Source organism: Barbatula barbatula (genome assembly GCF_947034865.1).
Source record: "Barbatula barbatula genome assembly, chromosome: 13".
Taxonomy (NCBI): Eukaryota; Metazoa; Chordata; class Actinopteri; order Cypriniformes; family Nemacheilidae; genus Barbatula; species Barbatula barbatula.
The window spans coordinates 11,995,347-12,018,112 of record NC_136776.1 but is presented as its reverse complement, the minus strand read 5'-3'; the positions used below and the strand labels follow the sequence as shown (position 1 = coordinate 12,018,112).

The 22,766-nt window shown below is 36.9% G+C and overlaps 1 protein-coding gene across 1 annotated transcript in view; it reads right to left on the bottom strand.

Moving 5' to 3' along the window:
* The window catches only part of rnf123 (ring finger protein 123), a 106,147-nt gene that overhangs the window by 62,090 nt on the left and 21,291 nt on the right, over window positions 1–22,766 (bottom strand). Inside the window, exons 27-36 of the mRNA XM_079471511.1 lie at window positions 21,847–21,954; window positions 20,332–20,509; window positions 19,895–19,969; window positions 17,639–17,726; window positions 16,982–17,069; window positions 16,413–16,497; window positions 8,960–9,099; window positions 6,327–6,515; window positions 3,969–4,044; window positions 2,319–2,403 (exon numbers count right to left, since the gene is read on the bottom strand). Of these exons, the coding sequence (XP_079327637.1) occupies window positions 2,319–2,403; window positions 3,969–4,044; window positions 6,327–6,515; window positions 8,960–9,099; window positions 16,413–16,497; window positions 16,982–17,069; window positions 17,639–17,726; window positions 19,895–19,969; window positions 20,332–20,509; window positions 21,847–21,954 (1,112 nt within the window). The remainder of the gene's footprint in view (window positions 1–2,318; window positions 2,404–3,968; window positions 4,045–6,326; window positions 6,516–8,959; window positions 9,100–16,412; window positions 16,498–16,981; window positions 17,070–17,638; window positions 17,727–19,894; window positions 19,970–20,331; window positions 20,510–21,846; window positions 21,955–22,766) is intronic.

The window sequence follows — 22,766 nt, the reverse complement described above, 5'->3', positions numbered from 1 at the left end:
AAAACGGGGCGTTCGTGTGGCGAGGAGCTTCAACAGACGCGAGTGTAACGGTCATGCACGTCCATCAATACGAGTAACTATGTCGAAAAACTATGGAAAAGTAGCGCATCGGAATCGAAAAAACGCCTGTCTGAACGGCCCATTACACGTCCCTATAGTATAAAACATCATGTTTGAAAAAAGAAACACTCAGGACATTGTTCTTCTAAATTATTGCGATAAAGAAAAGTGAATGCAAGCTTTCTGAGATCAAGGAAGGCATTGCACCAGCACGACTTCACTTTAAAATAATGATAGTAAACAGACATGCGCTTTTACAGGATGCAATTCTCAAGCCACATGAAATTCTTCAATATCTACTAATGTGCCATTTCCATCTATCTACTTTGATTTCTCTTGTTCTCGCCAAACACTGAATCACTCTAGATCTGTGCAGATAAAGAGAATGTTTCAGCATCAGCCTGAAGCGTTAAACATCTGCTCAATGATACTCAACTGAACACAGTAGAGCGAACGATGTCTAATTAGAAAGCATTCAACAGCAGAGAGACAGTTATGATGATGTTCCAGGAAAAAAAAACCTTTCAGAATCATTCATTATCTTTTCAGAGAAAGACCATAACCAAACCCATCCACGTATCTTAGATGTTCAAAGCAATTTTCTTAATTCTGAAAGATGCAGCAGATCTCGAGTTTGAAAAGTTCAAGACATCAACTTCATTAGAGATGTTCTGATTACAAGTAAACTACAAATGATGGAAAGCTTTTTTCCACGAGATATGCAAAAATATCTAAGAAAAATCTTTTTATGATTTTATCTTTGCATAATTCATTATATGATAACAGATATACAGTAAAACCTGCTTATTATTTTCAATATTGTGTACTCTTGTTCTGATGTAATGCTCTATTTCCATTTGTACCCAGAGCTGTGACTACCACACACATTTATAAACTTTAATGCGCTACACTATTTGATATTTTACAATATTTTTTATATTACACAAATGTTTGAACAAAACATTTTTAAATGAATCAAAATGTTAAACAAATAAGATTTATTTACATTTACATTTATTCATTTGGCAGACGCTTTTATCCAAAGCGACTTACAAGTAGTTTTCAACAGTGTCACATTACTGCAGAGCAATCAGGGGTAAGGTGCCTTGCTCAAGGGCCCTTCAGTCATGACCTGCTGGCACTGAGATTAGAACCGGCAATCCTTCTGATCACAGATAAGTTAACTCCTCCCCTTTAAATGTCAGTCGACTATCAGTTTCATTTAAAATGCACCGGCTGGAACGACAGAAGGCACACCCACTATTTTTCTCATTTAAAATTCAATTTCTTTAGTAAATGCATCAAAATACGGAAGAAATTTGCAACTTCCAGTTCACGGGGACCATAGTGTAAAACAACTACACACATAAATTTCATACACTGGACCATCATTATTATGTGGCAGAACATTAGAATAAAAATGTCATTGCACAACATCACAAAATTTACAGGAAGTAGTCTTTCTACTTTATCAAAGCTGCACAGCGTAATGCTGTCTAGCAAAACAATAATATCAAAGAAAGAATAACATTTCACCAAAGCCTAAGCCCACAGTGCAATTGACTTTGAGTGCCGGCGACACGACAAATCCAGCCTCGGAAATCATTTCAAAACCGGAGACATCGTTTGTCCTTTATTTGGGTCTCTCAGAAGTCACATTTCTTCTGTCACCTTCCCACAGTACACCTTCTGTCCTGAAACCCAGTTGCTCTGACCCCCTTCTCAGCCCCACATGCCCACAACAGGGAGGAAGTAGGTTTCAGACTTCCCCAGGCAACAGAACACGCAATTAATTGTCGATTACTTCTGGAGATCAGCCCAAAGTCACCCGGCTCCCGTGCCAACAAGCGAATCATGTGCCAGTTTGCTGGGAACAAATGGGCTCTTATAAAAAGAAAGCAAAAATGGCTTTCAAAGTCCCAGACACCCATTATGTGACCTTCAATGATGAAAGCCAGACAGACCAATGAAAAGAGTAGCTCGGTATAAATAAAACTTTGCTGGTACGAGTTTATATACTCCGAAAATATGTCGACGACTTTATAGCTTCTCCAGGCGGCCTGAGTTTTCAGACGTAGCACAATCTTCAAGAGAATTGCTTCTAATAGCACCTTCGGGCAACAACATGTCAAATAGAGAAGATGCGGGTGTAACCAAGAAAGCAATTCGTGAGGCTGCTTTAATCCAGATCTTTACGACATCACTGTAAATTATATCCAGCAGAGCATGCAAATACCAACAAATACCCATCGACGTACCCTTGTTTGTCCGAGTCCACCAGAATGCGCACTAGAATCCCTGTAACAGCCACGAGGATAGGATAATGATCAACACTTTCCAAACCTGGGTAGAAAACATAACAGTTAATTCAGGTAATAACATTTTTATGTTATTAAAATGTATAACATAATGCTTTAGTACAAATTCTTTGTTATTTCTATGGTGTAACCGTTTTGTGTAAAGCTGCAATTCGTAACCTTAGCCAAACATAATAAAGTGTACCGCTCAAAGGTCTCGGAGGTTTCTCCTAAAATTGCTTACGAGGGAAATAAAAACAAAAATAAATGAGATTGTAATTGTTGAAACACATGAAGTAGTTGTAGAGGTAAAATAATGTGGATTTGGGTGAATTTGATGAGAAATGTTCGAGCTCATATTGAGATCTTTAATAATGTTGACTTTTGATTGCAGACTTGACAAATCTGAGCTCAGTTTGAGACATCTCTTCTAAAACTCCAACGTTTGTGAGATTTCTGCTTCTTTTCTCAGGAGAAATATCTGAGACGCAAGAGATTCAAGCAAAAGCTCTCCGTTTAGGAATAATCGAGACATTAAAGAAACCTCATTTGTGTTTTTTACTCGAAATATTATCTTAGACAAGTTAAATTACATACATTCTGTACATTTCCTGTGAAACTGTAACAGCTCAGATTATAAATCATTGTTATGAGTTTACCATTGTTGAGTTGTTTATTTTAGTTTTGATTATTAAGTAACTGATCATTAAAAATGCTAAAAGCCTCAACAATCCATAATATAAGAAGCAAAACCTATTTATTTAATATATTATGCAATCTTTGAAAAATTATTGCTGAAGCAAAAATGTTGTAAAGAATTTAGATAATTGTCCTTTAAATCACAACCAGTGCCATGTAACTACAAACAACTTGTGATTCATGTAACACGACATCATGACATCAGGTTATTTACCGAGAAAATGACTTTTCATGACTTAAATTGGAAACTTTTCGAACTGCAAATGTGAATGCTCCCTACCCGGTGACCCTATGCGAGACCATGGGAACATGGGTCATAATGCACCCATAATGGGTTTAATAACAACCTATCAGCAGCTAGACTCCTGTTTAAGCTCTCGTCTTCTGTAAAGGCCTCTGGGGGTGAAGTTCGGGCTAACAGCGCGACCCAAGCCTCGTGCATTATAGAAGTGCCAAGGGGGGAAATTAGCCCTCCTGCACCGAGGACGCTCTGGATATCCTTCAGCAGAATTGGATTATGGTTTCCCCACTAACTCGTCGTCTAATCTCTCGGCCTACAGCATTCGCTCGATATCATTTCCTTACCAGGCGGGCTGACTTTTTAAGCACTTTTCAAGCACTTTGCAAAATGAGTACTGAATTGTATTTGTTGCGTTCTGGGACATAAAATCTGATCCAAAAAACGATGACGAATGAAGATTTAGTTGTTAGAATACAACAAACCACGTTTCAGCCTGCAGGGAAAATGATCAAAGACAATGCAAAGCCGCTGACAGGTTTGCACTTGAGAAATATAATTGCGTTCAAGTGTGTATCCAAGCATGCACTCCCGTGTGTGACGCTTTACACAATTAGAATTTTTATAAGAATTTTCAAGTATCCTCTTTTGCAAAACAAAAGGAGAAGCGTTACCTGGGAGGCGCAAGTTGACCACTCGGTCAAACAGGTTTCTTTCGGCCGTGACTCGATTTAAAACTTGGTTCAGGAGCTGTAGAAAAAAACAACATAGAACATTTTGCTAAAACAAAAGTTTTTCAAACAAAGAAGCTTTGAGTAAACCAAACACATCTGGGGTTACAATCGTGTAACTGACCAAATTAACTATAGGATATGACATTTAAAGGGATAGTTCACCCCAAAATAATTTGATTCATCCTCGTGTCATTCCTGTATATGACTCTTTCTTCTGTTGAACACAAAAGAAGATATTTGGCGAAATGTCTCAGTGGTTTTGTGTCCATACAATTGAAGTCAATGGGGGTCAGTGTTGTTTGGTCACCAACATTCTTCAAAATTTGTGTTCTGCAGAAGAGTATTGTACAGTACTGTTGGGTCGTTCATTTAGTTTTGCTAAGGAAGGGGAAAAAATAAAGTGAGGCAAACGTGTGCATTAGGTGTGGGATGTGGGGGGTGAATGTGTTCTCCTCAAGGACATGTGTGAGCACAGCAGGCGTGTTTCAGTTCAACTCTGATTATAAGCCGCAGGTGTATAGATGCTCCACTGGGAACGAATCCCCCTCAAACACCGTGAAAAAAAATCCATTTAGGCCACAAAATCATTATTTCATGCCAAGGCCTTGAAACGCTTCTCATCTACATACAGTAAGCACATAGATACATTGTCCAAATCTTCTTTCGCACACATACAGTATGCCACAAAAACAAGTGTGTCCAAAAACAAGGACATACAAAACGTGAAAAGCATTAAATGGCTGACAGACCTTCAATGCTGTTGTTTGAAATATGCATTTGAAGTATATACGTCTGGATAGTCTCATTGGTTTCTGACACGTTTAGGCAACGGGTGAAACTGTGATTATGACCATAAAGGTCAAATTTACCTTCGATTACATTCTGGCAATGTTGTTGAGATGCAGTCCCTCAGTGCGGCTCAAATGACCGTCTATGAGGTAAAACTCCGGGCAAGTCTTCTTGTATTAGTCTTCATTGTTGTACATTATGACAACAAAGATTCCACAGTGACATGACATTTAGCTGGGATCATGTTCGTACAGTGTGACGGCCATCAACAATCGTGAAAAAACTTTTTTGAACCTCATAATATGCAGCCGGATAAACTGGATGGCTTGATTGTCGGACAAAATGGCGAATAGCAAGAGGGGGCGCATAATATTGGACGATATGATTGGTATTTAGATATATTTACATTCTTTTCATTTGTATTTCGATATTTTTATATTCTTTTCAGATTTTTTTCCACCACCATGTCCCTAAAGGGGCTCCGTAGATCCTGGACCCCATTGGATACCATAGTAGGTACTAGTTTTTTGTTGGTTTTGTTCTGTTGAACACAAAAGAAGATATTTTGTAGAATGTAGGGCACTTTTGACTACAATAGTAATTTTTCCTACTATGGTAGTCAATTGAAGATCTTTTTTGTCCAAATATCTTCCTCTGTGTTCATCGGAACAAAGAAAAATATACGGATTTGAAACAAGTAGAAAGTGAATAATTCATGACAAAATTTTCATTTTTGGGTGAACTATCCCTTATAAGGTTTGTGCATAAATACAGAAATCTTAAAAGTTGATTCATGTAAACTGAAAAAGGCAAATATGTATGAACTAGAGATGCACCGATACTACATTTCTCCGCCGATACTGATAGCCGATTATTCAGAGTGATATTGTGCCAACGTCGCTACCAATTCTGAATATTTAATGAATATTTCTTAACTTTATGAATGTTAGTAATTCATACATAATGACTAATAATATTGAACATCGAACATTTCTTAATATTTTCTATATACAGAGCACAAATCAATAGCAATTTCGAATGCTCTTTTGATTGACAAGGTATATCGGCGCTGATCTTGGGTTGGACAACAGAAAAGATGCTATTAAAGACCGATACCAATTTTCAGCCAATTATATATCAGTGCATCTCTAGTAAGAACTATAACTTGTTTTACTTGGGGCCGTAATTGGGCATTTAATAAAGCCTACCAACCATTGAGTTTCATCTGTTGAAGCACCACACAAACACACGTTATATTACTTTCTGGACAGAAAAATAAATATTAATCATGTGTAATAAAGTGCAATCGCTTCAGAAGAGATTATTACTTTACAGTTCCTCATAAAAAATTGTGTTGCGGTAAGCGCGATGTCACCAAGGTGACACATTATGATTGAGCGGAAAATGACTTCTGTGCGTAAACTGACAAGCCCCGAGCACACAGGAGAATATCACATTTAGATATTATAGCAGTGCCTTCAAAAAGCATCTCTGCTGTCAATCCCTCACCTGAGCCAATCGCCGAAGCAGCAGCTCTGCGGAGGGGCGGGACCAGTCAAGGAAGATCTGCGGTACTAGAGTGATAGTCATTTCCAGAACCCGCAGCAGACTGACAGACAGGTCGAAGCATGTCGCGCACACTTTCAGCTGCCGCGTGTCCACGAAATTCCTCTCGGGTCGCTCTGCTGCTTGCTGGATCTGAAACAATGAGAAAAACAAAAAGCCAACAATTGTGATGGGACATCGGATTCAAAATGGTTTTAGTACAGTTCAGTAATAAAAATTTTATTAAGTAATTGTATGTTTTACTGGATCGGTTGACTTGTTTAGTTTAGAATGGTCTGGGACACCTTGGCTGTGATAAAGCATCAAGTCCCCAAACTGCCTTCACCTAAATTACATTGTCTCGTGTAGTTCATGAGGTGCATCCTGGGATGCTTTCAGTTCATGTACGCCATGTTTCCCTTCACTATCCATTCCGGCTCTTACATTTCAAAGCCATAGGGAACAAATTAATATGGAGATATGCGGGTAGGTTCTGTAAGTGAGACGCTCAAACCATGCAGCAACGTTCCATCAACCTAACCCAGCTTTAGTTGATATTTGTATTAAATAACATTTAATTTGGCCTAAAACTTCTATTTGGTGCATAAAAACAGAACGCCCTGATATTTGGAAATGCAAATCAGATTCTTATTTAGCACTGCCATGATAGCAGAGAGCAACCCGACACATCACAAACCTCCCTGGAGAGCGCTCCTAATTCAAGGATTATCACAGATGAAAGCCGTTCTTAAGATCCGGGCCAACCTCCACGCAAAAGAGCGAGGGAATCAAAGTCTCCCTCACCTCTCCTGAACGGCATTGATTTACAAGTAGAGGAGGAAGCTCGGTGGGAAAGTGCTTTGACGTCTGAGGTTTACTGCACCGCCATTACGGATCTGGGAGGTTTTGCTTTCCCCTGGATCTTCCCCTGAGTCTCAGAAGCCCGTGTTTAGTAATGACCCCACTAATGGCGCTCCACTTTCTTCGAAAGGTTGTTTCCATGCTGTCCAAACTCTTTAAATTAGACTGCAGCTGGACATGTTTTGAAGGAGGTGAACGGAGCGTGACATAAACCCGATTTGCATTTCCTGAAGGAAATACCACAGTGCGAGAATAGAAAATAAGGTCATTGGACTTTATTTGTCGTGACACAAGCCTGCGTCTTGTTTATTAGGACAAAGGTGGATATTGATGTTAAAATGATGGCGAATGCATGCAAATATATGCAAAAAAACACGTACATTTGAATTCAGCTAGCACCTGTTATGATGACGTCTACATTGTTGGCTAATAATATTTAAGTGTACATTTTACTTAATTACAATCAACAGAAATGTTTAATATTTTCAAATAATAGTCTTCAATGTAAAAACTGTAAGTTTACGAACTTTATCATTTATTTCACAGAATATATCAATTGCGGTATCAAAATCGGCAACATTTTACAAAAACAAATCGGCAACACTTTACAATAAAGTGCTATTTCTAAACTGAAGTAAATGCATTAGCTATCAAGAGCTAACAAAGAACAATATTGTTTTTCAGCATTCATTAATCCTTGCTAATGTTGGTTAATGTAAATACAGTTATTCATGTAAGTTTTCTGTGCAATGACTTATGTTAACAGACTTAAGTCTGATTTAACAAATGTATCAGTAAATGCAGAAATGAACATTAACTATGATTAATAAATGCTGTAGAAGGATTGTTCATTGTTGGTTCAAGTTAGCGATTACATAAAAAAACTGTTAACAAAATTGCACCTTATTGTAAAGTGTTACCAAAATGTCAAATTATAGAAACGTACAAGTTGGGTGTAAAATAACATAAAAACATGTCCTTTTACTTTACAAAAAGTATTAATTTATGTTTTTTTCTGGCGCCCCAGCTGCCGAAATATTAGTTTTACAGGTTTCTTTTATAGCACAGGTCAACGAGAGACTTTAAAACATCCATCTTCATAAAAAAAATCATACAAATATACAAAGTTAACAATAAACAATAAAAACTATAGCACACCAAAGATTAAAACACAAAGAATTTAGTTGTAAGTAAGGTAAAATGTATAATAAGCAGTTCAGGCTGAATTACTTTTTACTATTACTTTATAATAGAGGTTTAGTGTGAACGTTAACCACAAGGTTTAAGGAATATCAATGTCCTGCAGGAACAGTAACTAATGAAATTGTGTGTCCATGTGTGCAATTCTGCAATCTCAGGATCTTTACGGCCTTGTCTAATCGCTGAGGTGGATAATACTATTCGGTGATGCGTCACAAACGCACACGTGCAGTGAATATGAACAGATCTGTGTACATTGTTGCATATGATGTACAGTGCAGTAGTTACACAAAGCAAAGATGTTTATTATCATGTCATTACTACTGATTACAAGGGTTTGTTTAATACGCTAAACTTTGAGGCAAAACCCATTCTGCACCGTTTGTAAAAAATACGGTATAATGGATAGACTAAATATCTTATGAGTAAAAATCCTACAAACAATAAACACTAAAAAAAGTAACTTTGGGAATTTTGTTATGAATTTTAAATCAGAATTCTGTCTGGAATTTGTACAAATCTGTCTTCTGTCTTACCTCCTGTATCATGCCGATAAACTCAGAGAAAGCCCAATTGAGTTGGTTGAGGACGCTGTTGAGGAAACTGGCAGCCATGTCTTTGTCTTGACTGAGAAGCTCGGACATGTGTTTCTGAAGCAGAAGTGACGGACAGGGCTCTGTAGACAAACAAAAAAAGAGATTATTCACATACATCATGTACTAAAGTCATAATATTTTATATTCAGGGAAATTAACTGTTCAGGTGCTCACAACATTAACAGATGTAATGTTTTTAATAGTCCAAAAGCATAGGAATTTTGTAATGAAAATATATAACAAAAGTAACGTGACGTAACGTAAAGTGACGTAAGGTGATGTAACGTAAAGTGATGTAACGTAAAGTGATGTAACGTAAAGTGATGTAACGTAAAGTGATGTAACGTAAAGTGAAGTGAAGAAGTGAAGTGAAGTGACATAAAGTAAGGTGACGTAAAGTGACGTAAAGTAAAGTGACGTAAAGTGACGTAAAGTAAAGTGACGTAAAGTAAAGTGACGTACAGTGCCGTAAAGTTAAGTGACGTAAAGTAAAGTGCCGTGACGTAAAGTGACGTAAAGTGACGTGACGTAAAGTGACGTAAAGTAAAGTGCCGTAAAGTAAAGTGCCGTAAAGTAAAGTGCCGTGACGTAAAGTGACGTAAAGTGCCGTGACGTAAAGTGACGTAAAGTGACGTGACGTAAAGTGATGTAAAGTGACGTAAAGTAAAGTGCCGTAAAGTAAAGTGCCGTAAAGTAAAGTGCCGTGACGTAAAGTGCCGTGACGTAAAGTGCCGTGACGTAAAGTGACGTTAAGTAAAGTGACGTGACGTAAAGTGCCGTAAAGTGACGTGACGTAAAGTGATGTAAAGTGACGTAAAGTAAAGTGGCGTAAAGGAAGGAAGGAAGGGTAAGGAAAGCACTACAAAGTGCGTTTCCTCTCCCTCTACCCTGCGGTACGCAGTCCAGTTGTCCCTGCCTTTACAAAGTAAATAATATTGCAAATGAATCAAATAAGCGAAGACGACATGAGTATATACAATCAGTACACTGGTTGCTGATAAACAATGATGCTCAAAACTGCTCCGTTAAACAGTTAATATTACAACAACAATATCATATCTTGGTTCTAAAAACCAATGTTACTCAAATACTGATCCGAAATCAAAGACATCGCTCTTTCTACAGTCTTTCTAATGGCGGCATGAACTCTTCCCTGTGTCAACATGAGAAGACGCACTGTCTCAGCCGACGACATCTTTTTGTACTGTGGTGGCCACCATCGTGTTTCAAAAGGGAGTGATGTGCAGAGGACTCAGAGATTGGTTGCAATTCTCAAGCTCACCACTAGTTGGTGCTATAAATCCCACTCTAGACCTTTAAAGATAACATCTATAATCTTCCTTATTTGACCCCAACTTTTTTGCATATAAACAAGACAATTTACCAGATTACCGTAAGAGAACAAACAGTTCTGTGCATCCTATTCAAACAGAATGACGACATCGTATAACAAAGAAAATGACAAAACCGAAGGCTGATGAAAAAGCGTCACCCTTGTCCCTTTTATCACGGATATCTGCCGTCATCTGGGCGAAAGGGCACTCTCTCATTACACGCACACAAAGAGAACAGTGGGTAATTTAATAGCTTATCTGGAAGAGCGCAGCAATGGCAAACACGCTAAGAGCCTGGGAGTGCCGTGTTAAAAGCAAGAGCAAGCAATGGCAATAAAGCTCTAAATAAGGCCAATCATTAGATGCTGAAGCGCGTGTCTCGCATCCGGACGCAACCTTTATATTTAATTAAATGTCCGTCTTTGCTTATTGCTAAATGGAAGATAGGAAACACAGGGGCTTATGTGGCAATGACCGATGCACAGAGAGAGATACAGTATACTGTATACCTAGGCTGTAAATGTGGAGGATGTTTGCGTCATTTATGGCATGGTATAGGACATTTCTGAACATGAGGAGATGAAGTGGGACACAAATCACATTTACTGTGGTTCTATTCTGAAACTTTGCCAGCTGCCCCTATAGGCAGTATTGTGAGGCATCATGGGAACGTTAAACCTGAGTATTGTGAGGCATCATGGGAATATGAAACCTGATGGGAGGGCTGGATGCTGCTTTCTTGGATACTTACAACTGGCTACAAACAGTACGAATGCAAGATGAGGGCAATCCCATAATGCATGAGTAAATAATGAAACAACCTTTATTAAAAAAAAGGATTTTTGAGATGACTTGATAGCAGAATGTCGCTGGCTGAATACAAACTGCTTAAACTCTCAGTTTGATCACAATAAATAAATAATATGCAAACGTGGAGATTGTTAGCTGGGAACAGAGATAACGTTACTAAATTTGTTTGTAGCCAAAAAACGTTTTCTAAAACATTTTAATTGAAGCTTTACAAAAATAAAAAAAGATAGTTTTAATTACTTTTATCTGTTAAAAAAATATAAAACACATTTAATACATTTTAATGATTATTTAAAAATGTAAAAAAATATTTGTTATAAATAAATTCTAGAGATTTGGATGGTTCCTAAAACATTTTAATTAGTTTACCTTTACAAAACATAAAAAATAAAACCAGTTATTTTAATACCTTTACAACAAATAGGTTCTGCCAGAATACCGTAATTACTACGGTAAAACTAATAACTACGTAATACATTATTATTGAAAACATTTATTATAATAAAAAATATTTTTAGTAAATACATTTACGTAATTTGAATGATTTCTAAAACATTTCTATTACTTTAACCTTTAGAAAATAAATAACAATAGCTTCTGCCAAAATACCGTAATTACTACGGTAAAACTATTTATTTGGTTTTCGTCAAGGCAAATCATGATTATTTATACGTATGTTGCTTTTGTGCCTGTTGCAATGTTTCAAAGCACCTTTAATTCAATTCACTCTTAAGGTCACGTCCAAGGAGTGAAAAACGTATGTGCATTGCCCCAGCAAAGAATAAATAAATCAAAATCTAATGCTTTTTACAGTATCTGAAAAAAGTTACTAAAGTACATTTATCTAGGCCATGTCTAAAATGTTCATTCAAATATAAATGTTTATGTTTGGAGTGCTGTTACTTAGACTAATACTTTACAACAGTACACTGAGGTCAAACAATAAATCACATTGCAATGAGGAACAATTATAAATGACAAGTCAAAACTACAGGGAGAAATGAGACACAACTGGAATGAACTAAGGAAACAAACAAGACAAAATTGAACAGCTTCATCTTTATAAAGGTACAAGTCAGCACTTAAACTAGTTTAAGACTTGAAGGGTAGTCTAAGGATAATGAACACAATCCTAACTGTGAGTCAGTCTGCTGTCAGGCGGCTCTGTCCTTACGGTTACAGCAGAACAAACTGTACACACAGGATAGTGTTACACGGAGGATCAGGGTCAACGGACGGTGAAAACAAAAAGCAATGAGAAACCGAACTTACTTTGAAAACTAGCAACTGACAAATCCCCTGGACATCATGCAAATGAGAGTGAAGAGACATGGAATTAGAGTTGAGACAAGACTCATCGGACCAGGGAAAGAATTCATGTGTCACAAAGTGTCAAGACAATACCAGATTGTCCTTTTGGTTATGTAAAGAGGGAATACATTGTGAAGTTAAGCACTAGACCTCTAAAAATGAATATTATTATTAGTATTTACACAGTCTTATCATTCCAAATCCACAATTTACAATATTATCATCATGTACAGTATTAGCATGATGTTAAATTACCCCCCCCCCGCCCCCGTGGTGAAAATTACGTTTTATTGTAGCTTATATAGTTATGTGGTGTTTTTCGTGAGCTTTAAGACAAACCATGTGCAAATGTATAATTTTAAACCATTGCTGAGTATTGTCTTCATAAAACTGAAGTTTACCGATGACAGTTTTAAATGTGGTTTAAAACTGCTCCAGTTAATGATGTGATAAACCTGTAACCAATCACATCAACTAATTTGACCATGTGGATCAGAGGTTTAAGACATGTGAAGATGGCGCAGAGATCCCGGGCTAAAATGATCGCTGAACTGCTGTGTCAGCTCTCAGTTTCGCTTTCAGTCTCTTGCAAATGAGTGGGGCGGGGAAAATATGCATATTCATGTGTCTGCGAATACTTTAAAGGGTCGGAAATAGTGTCATTGCTAAAAATCACAATTGTTAGTGTGGTGAAGGAGATTTGGAAGCTGGCATTACACGTATATGAATGGGTCAATGTTTGAGGACTTCTTCCCAAGCAGCAAGTCATGAAGAAGTAATAAAAAACACAATTGTGGACTACGGTTACTATCGATTCCATGTGTTTCAGAGGACGAAATAAATGAGATATTTTTGACAGTTCAAGGCAGTGACACATGAAAAGTGTAGCGGAGAGTGTTGCTCTATTTATTATTTCAATTAAAATTACTAATGACATTAAAAGGAATGTTAGAATATCGCTAATAATCCCCCCCAAAAAATTGTTCGTAGCCAGTTTAAGCTACAAATAGCAATTCACCATTGCGCCCGGTTTAGCAAATCAGATTTTTGACGTTAAGATTTCTGCCGCCCCACCTTAAAAGTACCTAGAGACTAATCAAGTGACTTTCTAGACGTTTTTATCAGTGGTTGTCACCATACTGATAGCTCAAATGTCAACAATTGGTTATTTAAATCCTATGTATGTTTATATAGACGTTTCTGTATGTACGTTTTCACAGCTTGAAATAAAGTTAGTCAAATTAAAGCTAAAAATAAAGTTTTTATTATCTTATTTATTTTTTATGTTTTCCATAGTCTGGTAAATCCGTCATCCCTTCTCCATTTGTTAGGTGATATTGCTTCTGCTTTGAACATATTAATTCACAAAAATCCTACAAAGTATGTCATCTCTCAATAACATACCAGTTTTTGTCACATTCATAATTCATGTGTATTTCCTGTGTTTTCTAATTAAGATGATGTCTACACTCTCTAAACAAAGGGTTTAGTATAATATAATCTGATGGTTCAATATTCTTAATAAATATGTCAAATGAACACTCACAGTGTATACATAATCCACACTCTATATATACACTGAGTATTCATTTGCCCTTTTTTTAACACTGGCGATTTTGATGTGTAGTTTTTACCGTAAATGTCACATTCCTAATGCTGCACGTGCCCAACTTTTTTAAGTAGCCGGTAGTGCACATAGCTTAAATGGGTCACTATCAATCGCTATACTCGTTCCAAACCTAAAAATATACGTACGAGAAGATGCTTTATTGGGTATTTGCCTGTATGTAATACCGAGATGTGAGATAAGCGAGTAGGAAATAAAATAGACGTAAAGTGCAGTACCTAGATAGATTGCAATGAATATGCTAATTAGCATATGACATCATCTGATGACATGTATGGACCTTTGAAGCAAGCTTTAGCACACTTAAGGTGCAGTCAAATGATAGCATTAGCAATTAGACTTAAACTCCAATCGGCTATGTGATGGACACTTTCAGTACATTAATTGGTCATTTATTAGTAATCTAGTTGAATGGATCGCAAATGGTGTTGCATATAAAAGTGACTTTTCTCAAAGTCACGATAGGCTAAACATTTGAAAATGTCAAAATGACCAGCTTTTACCATCCAGAGAATTACAATTACCTAACAAAAGAGGCAGGCAACGAATTAGGCGATGGATTTTAAACGCAAGACGACGAGGCCCCAAAAAGACATTCATTAGAGAAATATTGCAACAAAGGCTTTGCCCTGATTGTCTCTTAAAAAGTATTGATCTCACAGGCTGTTGAAAGAAATAAAGGACAATAGGTGAATTGTCATATTTGAATTTAATGAGTTTTATGCCAAGAGTATGACGTCAAAACTGCCCTAGTAACCCCTGCATCTGTAGTGAGCGTTTAACATTATCGATCTGGACATCCTTGTAATGTCCTAGTACTCCTAGAGTGGATGAAGACTCCAGGAGTAACAGCCAGAACACCCTAGAAACCCTAGAATCTCAACATGCTAAAAACCACACAACACCTTATATTAAATAATGAAACATTTCTTAAGAATAGAGAGGGTTTATCTTTTTAAATATGCATATGTGTCGTGTAGATGGTAAATCCAAATCCCTTATAAAATGGTGACCACATGCAGGGGTTACTATACTAAAACACACATAAGTTTTAAACCAATTTTAAGAGATTTCCTATTAAATTTATATCGATTTACTGTAGTAAAACTATAGTATTTAAACAGAAACATCGATTTTTGAAACCAGTACACACAGACTCAACTCCCAAACCAAAAAGGGACAGTTCACCCAAACATGAACATTCTGTCATCATTTACTCACCCTGAAGCTGTTCAAAACCTGTATACATTTCTTTGTTTTATTGAACACAAAATAAGAGATTTTAAAGGAAGTAGGAAACCAAATAGTTCTGGTTCCCCAGAATTGTTTGATTACAGACTATTCTGCCTTCACAAGTGTGTGGACTAGCTTTACAGATAGCTAACAGTACTAGCGCCACATATTTCCTTACAAATTGCGAACAGAAAACATGCTAAAATAACTAAATTAGGTATCTGAAGGAAGTTAAGATTAGTATCAAACAAATACTCACAGACATATATTTTAAGGGACCAAATTAGAAGTTTACAGACTTAGACACACTGTAGTTCGACATCGCTGTGGGACTGATAGAAACGTAACTGCCCTACTGAAACTCTGGGTGGACAAACACAAGAAACTCAAACACAAATCACTATTCTCACAAGGGGGCAGCACACAGACATTCTTCCAACTATCTTTGTGTCCAACAAAACAACAACAACATCTATACAGGTTTGGAAGAGCCCTAGTGTGAGTAAAGAGGAGTTTGAAGGAAATGTAACTTTTTGTTAAATGATATTTTGGAAATTGTGTCTTAAGGGGCTGCTTCGGATAATAAATGACTTGAGTGTTTGTTTTGATATTGAAAATATAAATGAGTCTCTTCATGTGGTGTGCTTTGGGTGATTAAGATTCAGTGCTTTGTTTTGACTGTTAACCATGAGACATTGATTAAATACCGTTCCATTGACCAAACTAACACACATATATCTAAACAAAGGGGGAAAACAAACGAATTTGAACAAAAACACGAGAAAGCATGAGTGTGAAATACTTCTCTGTTTTGAAGAAGTGAAAGAAAACAGGCCAAATAACAGACTTCGTTGATATATAAGATAGGAAGACAATGTCTGTCCATTTATTTGTATATTTTGTGTTTTTATCAAATAAAAGATAATATATATATATAATATTTAAAGAAATACAACAAATATATATACAATATTGTGTCATGTAAATGACAACAGAACAAAAAAGAGAGAAACATTAACAGAAAGAAAATAATAATGTAAGTTAAATAAAGTAAATAAAGTAATATAATTGAACTCACTCTGAAGGCTTGGTAGGTTAGCGTCCTCAGGTTTGGTCTTCAATAAGTGAGGAAGACGAGTGTACCTGTAACCAAATCCACAACCCTAAAGACAAGACGAAGATAATCTTAGATCAGACTTCATAATAATATTAGTCAGATATTGTGCCTGTAACCAATGGCCCTTTAAATATGAACGTTCACCACTTCTTTATGAAAAGACACTACAATTACAGTTGTGTTTCATAAATAAAAGTCAAAACACCAACGGTAGAACTAGAAAAATGAGCCCATAAAGTTTATTTTAGTCAAGCAGACTTTCTCTGAGAGCTACGGAACAATGGAGGCACTGTTTCGAGAACAGAATAAATGTTAAAACAATGGGAGCCGCCAGTCTGTCAGAACCGTTTCCTAATGTAAGATAAAAACAGAAGTGGAGATATCTCGCATAATGGCTTTGATTTAATGCACCTATTCCGAGCTGGAATCTATAAAGAGGTCGGGGTAAAGAGAAGATTAAAAGAAAGAAGCGAGGTGGAGTGTAGAAAATTATAAGAGTTCAAGGGAAGAACAGAAAATATGCAGCGTACCCTCCAAAGACGAACCAGAATCCAGTTGGTTTGAGCCCAGGGTCTCTGTTCATATGGAGCCAGTAAGTTCCTCATCATAGCCACCCGCCTGAGAGATATCACAGTATGTATAACTTTGTTATACTGTATATAACAACATTAAAACACAAAGACAAACAGACAGTTGGAACCAATAAAACGCACTAAGCAGCAGAATAAAGGCAACTCTTACTGCAAGAGCATCCTTCACAAGCTCTAATGTGATTGGCTGGCTTTACGCAAAAACACAGGTTTTAGATTTTTAGATCATCATCTCGTGCATGTTTACAATTCACCAGTCGCTGTAGATTGGACAACAATTGTGAACGTTGCTTCACTGCAATTTTACGCAACTGTATTAAATCAAGTATAAATAGTTTGATTATTAGACCCTAGATAGACCAATAAACAAACACCGAACGTAAAGGCCAGGGCGTGCGTTCAATGAAACCGTTACAACTTTCTACTTTCACCTACAACACAACTTTCACTGTTGCCGCTAGAGACATAGCAGCATCAATAGTGTACAATGTCTGTTTAAGATCAACTACCGCCATCGCAAAACTTGTTAACTATCAACTGTTTGGTTAAACAGTGCAGACATTTTATTTTATTTGCTACAATAATAAAAGCACTTACTGTTCCTCTGGAATCCTCTCGACGGCTCGGAGAGACTGTGGGTAACACACATAACTGGCCAAAGCCTGCATCAAAGAATCTTTAATATCTGTAAATTAGAAAAAGGTTAAAAAAATTATGCAGAAAATGAACGTGTTTGGACGTTTTGTAGGGCTCATAAACACGCTTTCGTTACTATGTTGACATACAGTATGTACTATTGAAAAGGGACATTGACCGCATGGTAAATATTATTTTGGGGGTTTTCCCAGAAATTCAACTAAATATTTTTTACGTTTTAAAATCAAAACAAAAAGTACTCGAAAAAAAAAATCTGACTGCATCTGACTGAGTGTGAACATAATAAAAAGCCTGCATATGAAAAGCTATTTAAATAAATGGGTCGTGTCTAATAACATCTGTTCATTTGCATAGAACTGCACTTCTCGTGAATCATGAATTGCATGTATTTCACAGTCCACATCTTCAACAGAATAAAAAAAAAACACAGCGGCTCGACTCCACGTTGCCCGAGATCTGAGGTAGGAAGCTTTTAATTAAACCTCCATGTGAGAAATGAAGCACAGTGATGAACGGTGAACGCCACTGGCTATATTAAGTTAATGAATTCGCATTAAAACAACCGGCAAACTGATTCCTAACATATTTTGAGCTGTTCGACATTCTGCAGGTAATGAGATATTATCAAAAAAAGAAAGCGTGTGAGAGAGTGTGACAGACAGAGAGACGAATGGATAGACAGATGGAGAGATGGAGAGAGACGTGCATTAACACAGGAAACGTCTTGTAGTTTGAGAATTCAGAAGCAGGGTTAATTTAATATCTGTGTCATAAATCATAATGGCTCAGGCTTTTCTCTGTCTGGAACAAGATAATGTGATTAAATTCACGGGTAGGAACCACCACGTCCACAGCAGGTGCACATCTGAAGAAAATCCTCTCAGTGAACACTGTGTACATTATAATCTTGTTCACAGTACAACACGTGTGTATGCAACGTGGGTGTGTCCAGCCCCTCGGCAAAGCTGAGGAAGGTTTGCTGACCGATTTATTTAAGCCAATGGCAATGTGATCCGCCCCCTGTCGGCTACTGTAGTTAAGTGATGACAATATGACGTAGATGTTTGCAATGTCGGTTTAACATACAAGTTCATCGTGTGCGTCGTCATTGCCTTTCCCTTAGTTTCTGAGTAGTTTAATTTAGTTTAGTTTATAAAACGATGAAACTTAAAAATAGAAGTGTTTCTTTTGCATTTTGCAAAGATCCTGCGCACAGACAGCAATTTGTCAAAATGACGCGTTTCGATAGTTTTGTAAAAAATATTGAGTTTTATGCATGCCAGACAATTATTTGAAGATGTCACTGTGTAAAGAAACACTACACATCTTTGCATATGGATGGTTTCAAAGTGACGACATAAACAAAGGTGCATTACTGCAAAAGCGCGCGTTCGTGAACTGCCCTGAATTTCCGGTACACATTCACAAACAATAAAGGGCCTGTAGATTAGTTCTGATAACATGCAAAAGATACCGAAAAGCACCTTGACTTGGCTAAACTTGCCTCTCCAATATTTTGAATTTAGACTGCGATACCGAGCTTAACCGCTAGATGTCAACGTACCTAACGGTTTCTTTAAAAGCGACCAAACTGCAGGACACATTCAACAAATCGTTTAATTAATATGATTATTATACAATAAAAAAAATAGAATATTAATTAATATTCTAATAACATAAATACATAAAATATAAATAGTTATACTATCAGACACTAGCCAAACACAGCCTGGAAGTTAACTGTAGCCCAGGCACGTGCTTTCGTTGAAACGGTCTATATTCATTTTTCTAAAGTGTTGAATATTAAACAGGAAAAACACATGCGCAACACATTCTGTATCGGTATCATTTTCAAAAACATTCCTTTGTTGTGACTCAATGTCAATGCTAAAGCAAATTTCGTAACTGTTATTCAGACGATTTAAATTAGAAATCGCTGGCGACCGACCATCACAATAACTGACGGTACACCACAACAAGATCTTTTGTGATACGGATGAGTCCCCCATTTTGAAGTGGTGAACAATATGGCCATTCACCCTAGTAATGCCCTAGCAACCACCCTGAACATCTTAGCAACCACTCATACTAACACACTCTCCAGATAACGTAAATATCTAAAGACACTGTGCTAATGTGGAATATCTAGTCCGTTTGTGAGATGGTTCAGAACCGTACGAAGGAGGTTTCTCTCACCTGTCCCGATGATACGCGGATCTGCAAAGTGCTTGGAGAGAATCGTGGCAAGCTGCGTGAGCGTTTCCTCGTAACCTGAGGGTGATATACAAACAACAGTAAACACAAACATGTTGTGTAACACAACATAAAAAAAACGGTATTCGTAAATAATGGATTTGAAGAACTTGTTTTAGGAGGTGAACAGTTTCGTTCTCAAGGCTTCAATGTTTCAGTGAATGCTCCTCAATTATTGTTAACGAATAACAACAGGAAACAAAAAAATGCAATTACAGCCATATATGGAATTAAAGTGTGACAAACAAGGAAAAATGCAAAACGATGAAACTATTGCCCCAAAACAATTATGTCTGCATAACAACAAACAGAGTTTGTAAACAGCAGTCCGTATAGGTATCTGCTTGAAGGTGATATAAAGAGTATGAAGTGATGATGACCTGGAAGTTCCTCCATGCAGTTGGAGGGGCTGAAGTAGTTCTTGAGGGCGCTGTAGCTGTTCATGGCTACGTTGAGGTAGAATTCAGGCATGAATGCGAACAAGGAGCAGGTGCTGTCTGCATGCTCGATGGTGCGGATACAAACCCTCAGGAGCCAGTACACGTCCGACATCTTCTCCTGCATTCAAACGCATTTCATGAAACTAGAAAATCTAGAAATATGTAGATGGTGAGATAAGCTCATACATTGTTTAAAGGGAAAGTTCACCCAAAAATATCAATTCTTTCATCATCAGAATCAGACATCGCCAAACATTTACTCACCTTCAAATTGTTCCAGATCTGTACAAATGTCTTTGTTTTGATGAACACGGAGATTGATCGGAACAAAGAAATGTGTACAGATTTGGAACGACTTTAGATTTTTAGGTGAACTGTCCCTTTAAGCACCGTTAACGTCATAATATCAGTTGAATTACAAAAACAACATACACAACATACACAGGACAGCAAAATGTTCTGGGGCACTTTTGCCTACCATATTTATTTCTCCTACCGTGGGAGTCAATGGGTTTGGTTACCAGCATATTTTTCTCTGTGTTCAACCAAACAAAGAAACGTACACACATTTGGAACAACTAGAGACAGTGAGTTATTCATGACTCTATCGCCATCTCTGTTTGAAACATAAATTGCAGGCTACATTACATCCATCAAGTAGATTTATTACACAGCACACTGGAATACTTGATTCTGATTGGCCAGTGGCGATATTCCGAGGGTTGTTTGTTTCAAATAACAACCGCTCAAAACTAACAACACCCTGTAACCCGGATGCTGCAAATCATTTTGACAGCCGCAGTTTAATATGACACAAAAATTCATTATAAATATATATTTTAATAGCATCTGTGACATTATATTTACAAATTATGAAACCAAATTGCGGGTTCATGGCATTTGACCGCCGTGTCTTACCTTAAAACCGAAATTAAATGCGTTTTCTTCACGGAAGATTCGAAGCTAATAAAATATGTTGAATAATTTTTTCATATGCAATAACTTACTTATGAGGTAAGTAGGTAATAAGCGGGATAATGTACAAGCGAAGCTTAAGTCCTGATCACGCTGTCGACAGCTTCAATTAAAAGTCACTGTTACAAGTATATTGTTGTGAATTAAGGTGAATTAAGGTAAAGTAAGGAAAAAGTTTTGAACCTTGTTTTTTATTAGTTTTTAACTAAAACATTTTAATTGCAGCTTTATAACGATGAAGGAACGGGTATGACCTACGGTATGGGTATGACCTCCAACATTATTATCATTGCGCGTGCAGAAAGTTCTGTGATAAATGCATTGGCATTTACCATACACACAATTCATTCTTTTCTCTAAATGCCATTTTAAAGACTTGTTTCAGGGGCCACTACAGGGCCATATTACAATGCCAAACTCTGAAATTCAAAGTAATACCTCACAATTCTCCAAAAAACCTTTTGTTGCTGTCAGACATACCTTGGAATAGATGGTGGCGTTGATCCAGGCCAACCGCCGACTCAGGTGGTTCAGCTTTTCAGCAAACACTTTCTGGCTCTTTTGCAACTCTTCTAGAATATCCGGCCTCTGCCAAACAATAAAAGATCATAAATAATTCAATTTTATATATTTTCTGAGGTGCTTATAGCCTTGAAAAACAGGATGCTCGGATGTTATGGACGGATGCCAGGGCATTGATATGCAGTAGATAAGGTGTTCCCAGTTATTGTTTGTTGTGTGTGTGCACATTTTTGAGCAGTTTCATACTGGTGTCTAGGTAAGATTTTTTCAATGTAAGTTACACTCTAAAAAAAAATTCTGAACCTGTTTCCTTGTCTATCAGGTGATGTCATCTAATAGTTTTAGAGCAGTTTAATACTGCAGAAATGGTTCCAATCCCTTAATATGACCAATATTAATTATAAAGATGCACCGCTATACAGTGCCCTCCACTACTTGGTAAATGCGAACAAAGAATGCTGTAAAAATAAATATGCATTGTGTCTCCTTTTGATATTTTATTCAAACGACCTACAATATTCCAACGTTTCTTTAAAGTAAAACAATTTGAAGTGGGGGGAATATCACATTATGAACATTTTGTTCATTTAAGGATTTTGTTCTCAATGATCATGGTCGATATATCCTGTCAGACAAAAGAAGTCAGGAAAATGTGATGAATTAGTGCTCTGTATGTAGAAAACATTAAGAAACATCGCCAGTTTGTTAATTATTAAGAATCATTATTTCTATTAATAACATTCAGAAAGTTAACAAATATGAATTTAATCTTCAGAATTGATATCGGCAGATATTACTCTAAATAAACATCGGTGGAAAATGTAGTATCTGTGCATATGTGATTAATAGTGTTATTGCCTTGGGGAACACTATTAATA